This window comes from Accipiter gentilis, chromosome 23 (assembly GCF_929443795.1).
Source record: "Accipiter gentilis chromosome 23, bAccGen1.1, whole genome shotgun sequence".
In the NCBI taxonomy this organism is placed as follows: domain Eukaryota; kingdom Metazoa; phylum Chordata; class Aves; order Accipitriformes; family Accipitridae; genus Astur; species Astur gentilis.
This window is the reverse complement of record NC_064902.1, coordinates 18,730,763-18,738,250: the sequence shown is the minus strand read 5'-3', so window position 1 is coordinate 18,738,250 and position 7,488 is coordinate 18,730,763. Positions and strand designations below refer to the sequence as shown.

At 41.8% G+C, this 7,488-nt stretch overlaps 1 protein-coding gene across 1 annotated transcript in view; it reads right to left on the bottom strand.

Moving 5' to 3' along the window:
* Nucleotides 1-1,096: 1,096 nt before the first annotated feature.
* The window catches only part of TAFA1 (TAFA chemokine like family member 1), a 232,433-nt gene continuing 226,041 nt past the window's right edge, over nucleotides 1,097-7,488 (bottom strand). The window contains exons 4-5 of the mRNA XM_049826872.1: nucleotides 6,212-6,336; nucleotides 1,097-1,361 (exon numbers count right to left, since the gene is read on the bottom strand). Of these exons, the coding sequence (XP_049682829.1) occupies nucleotides 1,344-1,361; nucleotides 6,212-6,336 (143 nt within the window). The 3' untranslated portion in view covers nucleotides 1,097-1,343. The remainder of the gene's footprint in view (nucleotides 1,362-6,211; nucleotides 6,337-7,488) is intronic.

Below are 7,488 nucleotides of genomic sequence, written 5' to 3'. Positions count from 1 at the left end.
CGATTAAAATTAAACTGAAAGAAACTATTCCTGAAACGAGAGCAGGGCTCAGGCGCGGTTTGCTTACCACAAACTGTTGTGCGCTTGCTGTGCCATGCAATTGCACACATGGATGCTTTTAGCTGGTGACAAATGCTCTCAGTGAGAATTAGCCTGGCCTGCAACGAGGGAAGCTTAAATTTAGGTTGTTTTCCCGCGTGTGCTGTGGGATAAGAGCACACAGCCAAGCAGCCCCTTGCGTGTGGGTGTGCCTGAGCGTGCGAGGTGTCCACAGAGGCATTCGTTTAAGCTGAAATGCTTGTTCACCAATTGCAAATGGGCTTGTGAAAAAACCAAACCGTATGTGAAAGCCCGCTGGCATGTTAGGCTGGAAAGAAATAGCTTTGTTGTTGTTTCAAAGAATTAGCGAGCCAACAACGCAAAGCTTTGGAGTTGGTTACTGGGTTTTTACTGCAGTTTCTACGAGCTATACAAAGTCTGAAGACATTGTACGTACAGTACATCTTTAATAAGAAGGGAGCTCACAGTCTACCAAACTCTGCCAAATAAACTTTTAATACATACTGTACTTCACTCAGTAGTTGTCCATCTTTTCTTCATGGAATATCTAACAGCTCTAAAAATATTTTCTTGGAAGAGGATAGAATTATCATTGTTATATATCAATCAAGTATGGTTAATGAAGCAAAGCCAGCATGCTAGTATTGCACAAGGGGAAAAGCCTCCAGAACACAAAGTGGAACAACAAATGCCCTCGAAATTCTGCCGAAGGGAACAGGAAGCTCTGGACGCCGCGTCAGTAGGATTCGTGTAGCTCTTAGGCGTCCTTGTACCGAAGCAGGTTTGCTTTGCCTCTTCACTGCCACATTTCTCTCTGAAACAGGTAGGGATCTTCCAGACCATTACAAAAAAGAAAAAAAAAAAAATCACAGCAGCTGCAGCAAAGTGTGGTACTAATCAATTTCTTGAAGAGTGAGGCTTTTATTTCAAAATATCATATATTAATATATATATATTTCTATATATATATATATATATACTTTACTGATATAAAGTAAATTGTAGATCCAAACTTATACTGTTGTTTGTACTTCGCAATCTCGGAAACTTTACCAAAGGAACCATTTTCTTCATTTTTATTTTCAGCTGTCAAAAAGCAGGGGCATTATTTCCACTGAATATTTTCTTTCACACAGTAAAGCCAGCGTTGTTTTCTGGTAAACAGTCAAAGTGCAAATAAGAAATCCATTTGGCTTGTAAATGCTGAGATGGTTTTAAACTTTCAATACTTTGTCCTCATAAATCAGCAGGGCTTTCACTGTCTCCATGCAGACGGCGCTCTGTTAGGTCCTCGGGTGGATCTGCAGTAAGAAAGTGCGAAAGTCAGCTATATAAAATATGTTATGGGAGGAAGGAAAGACCCAGGCTTCATGGCACTTTGCCCCTGCTCATGATATAGCTGAGTTTAAATTGCATTTTTTTTTGGGGGGGGGATTCCTGTCTCTTTGCAGGGATTTAAGGATGGGCAAGAGGCAGACCCCGAGCGAGCTCCTGCCTGTGCCTTGGGAGATGCTGGACGTGCATCCATCACCTGGGTGGTGGTGCAGGAGATGCCAGGACAGCTTTGGGCATGGGGCCATGCTCACCCCAGCCTTCCACCCTCCCCTTCCCAGAGCGATGCTAGGAGCTTCTGCCGGACAAGGATATGCAGATGGATCCATCTTTCAGGTTCATTTGGACCCCCACTTACCCAAAGAGGGGCAGGATAGGAGCCACCAGCTATATAACAGACCGGGAAGTCTGACCGACTTCATCTACTCACCCCGGGTGAGATAACACAGCCTGCAACAGACCATAAACCCGTCGTTCTTTACGACTAACACCGCAATTGATCTGAGTGAGTGCACTAATGGCTTGAAGAGGAAACACCACCGCCCAGAGGTTTTTTTAGGATGCTGAAATAAGAACGACCGACCAGAAGCAAAAATAGCTCTCTCGAGGTGAGGCTTTTGTTTCTTTCCCTCACTGATACACACAGATGAATGGCACAAGGGGTCCAACCCTTTGCTAGACGACTAGGTCAGCAATGAAACTCAAATTGACTTGAATACGAGCAGGCTTGGGCATTAAATCAGGGCTACAAATTATTAGCTAAGCACTAGGTGATATGATGAAATGCAGCAGTAAGTCTTATAGCAAGAGATATTTACTATCTTGTGCTCTACTGCTCTGAACTGACCTCTTAATTACAGCGACTGTTATCACAAAAATAGAGGGGTTTCTTCACTGCTCTAAAGAAAAACTTAATCAGGAAATCATCTGACATATTAACCTAGTTGGACAGCTTAAAAAAAAGAAAATAAAACTCTGCGTTCATTTATCATTTTCTTCCTTCTCCCAGTTCCTATTCTCTCCTCTCCTGGTTTGCCACTGACAAGTGACCCTGCTGGGTTTTTCTCTCTTGGGGATGAATACACTCCTTTCTCATTTGTATACCGCCTCAAGAATTTGTGAGGTTGGTGGAGGAGCAGGGAACGACAAGGGACTGTGGGCACCTCAGGTGCTACTTGCTGCAGCGTGAGATGAGCAGCGGCTGCTAAGAAACGTGATGCTCGGGTCACTTGGGGCACCGTAAAATGGCCTGCATTTCTCTGACGGCAAAATGTGTGGTAAACCAAGAGTTACTTTGGAAACTGGGGGGTGGGTGGGCTGAAGTGGAGGACTCAGGCTGTGAAGCTGCAGAGATGCTTCGAGCTGAGCTGTTCTGCCAGTCCCCAGGTGCTCAGTGCTTTAATTTCCATCCTCCACAGTATCAGCAGAAAACCAGCTTGTTGAAGTATTCAGAGGGCTTGCACGTGAAAGCCGGGTGTTATTAGCGTGGATTACAAAAAAATGGGCATTTTGCAATGCAGTGTGCACATAAGCCTGGGCAGAAAGCCCTGGAGAAGGGCGCTGCGCTCCTCGGGGCCCTGCGAACGGTGCACAGCAAGTGGTGCGTAGACACCAACCCGATGCCAAGAGCTTGTGAGTGACTCCCTCACTCGGATGGGAGGTGATAAAACATGGGATGAATGTTTTTTCAGCAGCCCTGGTTCTCACAGGCATTTATGTGCACCATCTCCCAGCATCCAGACTGGGACCGGGCTCTTGCATTTCCCCTGGTGCCGGCTGCTCTACGAAGATGTGGTGATGTGATCTCCAGCCAGGTCCTGGTACAGCTCCAAGAGCCCCCACATTTTTAAGGAAAGCATTGAAATTTATGTTCTTAAAAAAAAGAGTGAATAGGGTTTTAAAAAAGCATTGAAACTGCTTAAAAAATTGAATTACAAAATGATTTCTGTCCAGTGTTTGTCACTTGCTCTGATCATAAATAGAAAACAAATCGATTTACGGAGGCTGTGAGCTTTATATCTTTGGCTTTAGCAAAATAATTAGTGAGCTACGCTAAAGGACTAAACGCAGGAATAAATGCGTGAAAAGGAAGGAACGGAGGATGTGCTGGCAAAGCCTTCACTGGATCTGTTGTCCACCTTCTTCTGACACTAATCAGTATTAATCACATCTAAGAACCAACCATGAAGTAATACACTACACTGTAAAACTACATATATATGTATTTGCATATATACGTATACACACATACACACATGCTTATATGTGATTTACTGTGGGCCTTGAAGAATACACTAATAGGTATTTTAATCCTGTGAGTCATAAATGAGAACGTTTGCCTTGTCAGGACAGCAGCTGCCTAACGTAAATGTATTTAGTGTAAGGAAAAGCCTTCATTAAAACAGTTTACAGTTTACAGCCTATGGTGACTTGCTCTAGCTTTTTGGCTAATCACCACAGATATATCAAGTGTGTTGACTGATTTCTCTCGTTTCTTCTGCTTTCTTAACTTCCTTAACTACATAAATTAGACACACGTGGCCCAATCTTGCAGCCTGGATTGGGGTCAGTACGGATTATAGTGTAATCTCTTTCTCTGATGCTATCTGAAATGACAAAACAAAGAAAAAAATGCCTGTTTCAGGATCTGATTGCTTCTATTACTTTATATTTATGCTGCTAGACTTAACACAGCAGTACGGATTCAAGCAAAGTTTCAGGGATTACGAAGTAGAATTTTTGCTTAGAAAATGCAAGAGACAGTTGCTAAGCACATCATGTCATGTTGCCTTTGTCACTTTGGTTCTATAATGATACTTTAAAGCCACAAAGCAAAATTCTACTGGAAGCAGCACCATAAGGTACTACCCTCACAAGCTAATTAAAATAACTCCTGTGGGTAAATGAAGAAATATTTTTTCAGTTATGAGCACTCACTCTGTAAGTATTTAATTTAAATGAAATACAATAATGCATACTGAGTAGATTGGACCATACATCTGCATATTAATGAAGCTGCTAAATTTCTAGCAATCACTTCTAGATGCAGGCTATCGCCTAAAACTAGTTTATGTGATGAGGGTTGGGGGAGTTAAGAGCAGGACAATTTCACAAAGAAAAGCAAATGCAATTCCTAAATTATACAATTTGCAGACAGACTGCAGAAGTACTGAATTATTGTAATTTAACAAAAGTATAACTTCTTCAAGTTGCTTATTACTTCTTTAATATCACTTTCTTCCATTTTAATTCCCCATTTCAGTGAGAAGAATGTTGCCTCACCGAAAAGGACACGTAGTAAGTTTGTTGTTTCTTTTTTTTTTTTTTTTTTTAATTGCACTGCAAGGCACATACATTAGGGCACAAACTTCCAGTGGTGTTTCAGTGAGGAGAGATCAATTGTGAGCATAGAGTGGTTTGCAGCAACAACACTGCAGGAAGAAATTGAGTCAATGAATCACAGTTCCCTCCATGCTTTCTCCTTTGCTCTGGGAGATGCCAGAGAGATAATATGTGTCCTGTTTTCAGGGGCCACTTACTGCCTTCTGAAAAAAAACCTCCTAAATTAGTAGGTATCCTAGTAATTTAATGCGGTGGTGAGATTAGCCATGCCAGAAGGCACCGTTCGAGAAACTAGGATTGCCATACAAATCATTCATCCTGGGGTAAATCATATGGAGGGAAAGAATTCAGATGGCATGGGGATCAGTTGGGGTAAAATCTCTTCCTTTGACAAAAGGCCTAGAAGATATGAAAAATGACTAGAGTTAGGACTGTAGAAAAAGGAAGAAATCAGGAAATCATGACACTAAGCTTCATGTTCCTGCAAATTAGTAGCTGGCTATGAGTACGTAGAACTTCTTAATGAACAGGGAAAAAATTCTTGAAAATTTGCTTTTTTTTCATTTAGCAGGTTTGAAAAGTTATTTTCCACTTCACTAAAACCCAAAATTTATTCATTTATAAAAAATAATTTGAGTTGACAACCATGTAATTTTCTTGGAAAAAAATTCAATCTTGGTATGAAAATAATTTAGTTAAAATTGTTGAATACTGGTATAGGTGGCAGTTTGAAGAAAATGGTTGTGAGACAATTGCACAACGCAAAACAAAAGCTAGAATCTATTTTTGAAAAACACTTTTTTCCCCAAAGGTAATCTCATAGTGGGAGAAGTTTAGCCAGTTCATTCACACTCTTTCTCTTTGCAGCCGTATCTCTGCATTTTCCTAGCTATGCGTGCTGAAAGTTGTCACCTGTTGGCCTGTGTTACCTGAATCTTCAGCATCTCAAGAACATGTCAGTAACTGGTGCAAGGGTATGTCAGCAATTGGTGCATGGGGCTGGAGCTGCTCTGAAGTAAGATCTGAAATGCAGGTAGTGAGTTGAGTCCTCGGCACCGTTTCATGCTACAAAGCACCTGTACAGGCTGCTAATACAGATGTGACCTGGAACAGCCAAAGAATGGCCGTAGGATCCAGAAGATCTCTTTGGTCTAATATTCTTCCCTTTAGCCACCAGAAAGGGACTCGGTGATGTGCACTAGTTTTTTTTCTGAGGTGACAATGTCTGTAAGAAAGTGATGTGGCCATTCAGCAGCTCCAACCTGCCGGTTATCAAGCCTGGACCCAGCTGACCGGCCTGAATCCATCTGAATTTTCACTGAATTACGGCCAGAAGCACTGGGTGGCTGGGGAGGTATGCGGTGTTCTTTTAAGACTTTTACAGCAGACATGATGACGGAAAAGATATGGGTGAGCAATCATTAGCGACTCCCTTTCCTGTTAAGACCTCCTGGGTATAGACAGAAAGATGACTTACTCTGGTGGTCTTGATTTTATTGCCAGTCGCACACATCCATCCAGAATTATCAGGCAACGTCTTACATTCCTCTCCTTCTAGGCAGGGCTCCATCTCACACCACCATTTCCCAATCACTATTGAAGCTAAAAGAGAAAAGACAATGTTCACAACTATGTTATAATGAAAAATCTAATTAAATAATATCTCAAAGGTCTAACACTGCATTTAAGAGGCAGAGTGTCCCTTCTAAACCCTCCAGTTGAAATTTAGTTGCAAGGATTTCGCATTTAATTACTTGTTTTGCAACCTATATTCTCTAAGACAGGGAGTTATTTGCCGTGGCTTCCTCATACACGAGATCTACTACCGTGCTGTGACTGCGGGGAATGCTGTGATGGCAGCCATACTGCTTCAGACCATGGACCATCCACCCTAACAGCCTGTCCTCGTGAGTGGCCAATCTGATCTTTACGGACATACGTAAGACCAAGGCAAGTCGAAGGAGATTTTCCTCAGAATGTTCTCCAGGTCTTCAGGACTTGTGGCTCAGGGTAGCCCAGAATAAACAGTGTCTGCTTTGCTTTCAATAGCTACAGCTGGCTTTTTCTTCCACAAAGCTGTGCAGAATTTTTTGAGCCCATGTAGACTTTTAGCTTTCCCAGTATCCCATGGCAGGGAGCATCACGACTAGAAATAGAAGGTAAGGTAATACTGAACAGCAGCAGAAGTTCAGTTTGTTGAAACATGATTATAAATTTCATAGAAACTATATTATCTCTAGCAGTAACTTTTAATTTCCAAATATTTAATGTTGTAAATAATGATAGTGTTTGGATCTTGTTGTTTGAATTTAATTGGCACATCTATTTACAACCTTGAGTGTACCTTAATGAAGTTTCTTGCCTGGGAATTGGTATCTGTCTATAACCTTAACTGTATCTTAATGACATTTTTTGCCTGGGGATTTTGATAAACTTTAGCTAACCTTGCAAATTGCGACTAGTGGGTGCATGAGCAGCTCTGTCTGTCGTTTGTTTTCCCTCGCAAGAATTAATTTAATGGTTGCACTCATGAAGCCTAACCGCCAAAGCTTCTCGCACACTCACTCAAATAGAGGTGCTTAACCCATTCATATCCCCCCCCCACAGCTGCTTCAAGCCCATAAAAGGCCTTTGAAGCAGCAGACCACCTTGTATCACAACATTCAGCTCTGGAAAATGCCCTGTTGTGCCTGCATTGATTTAAGGACATTTCAGAGTTTATAATTAAAGTCTTGATATACTTTTTATCTAGTT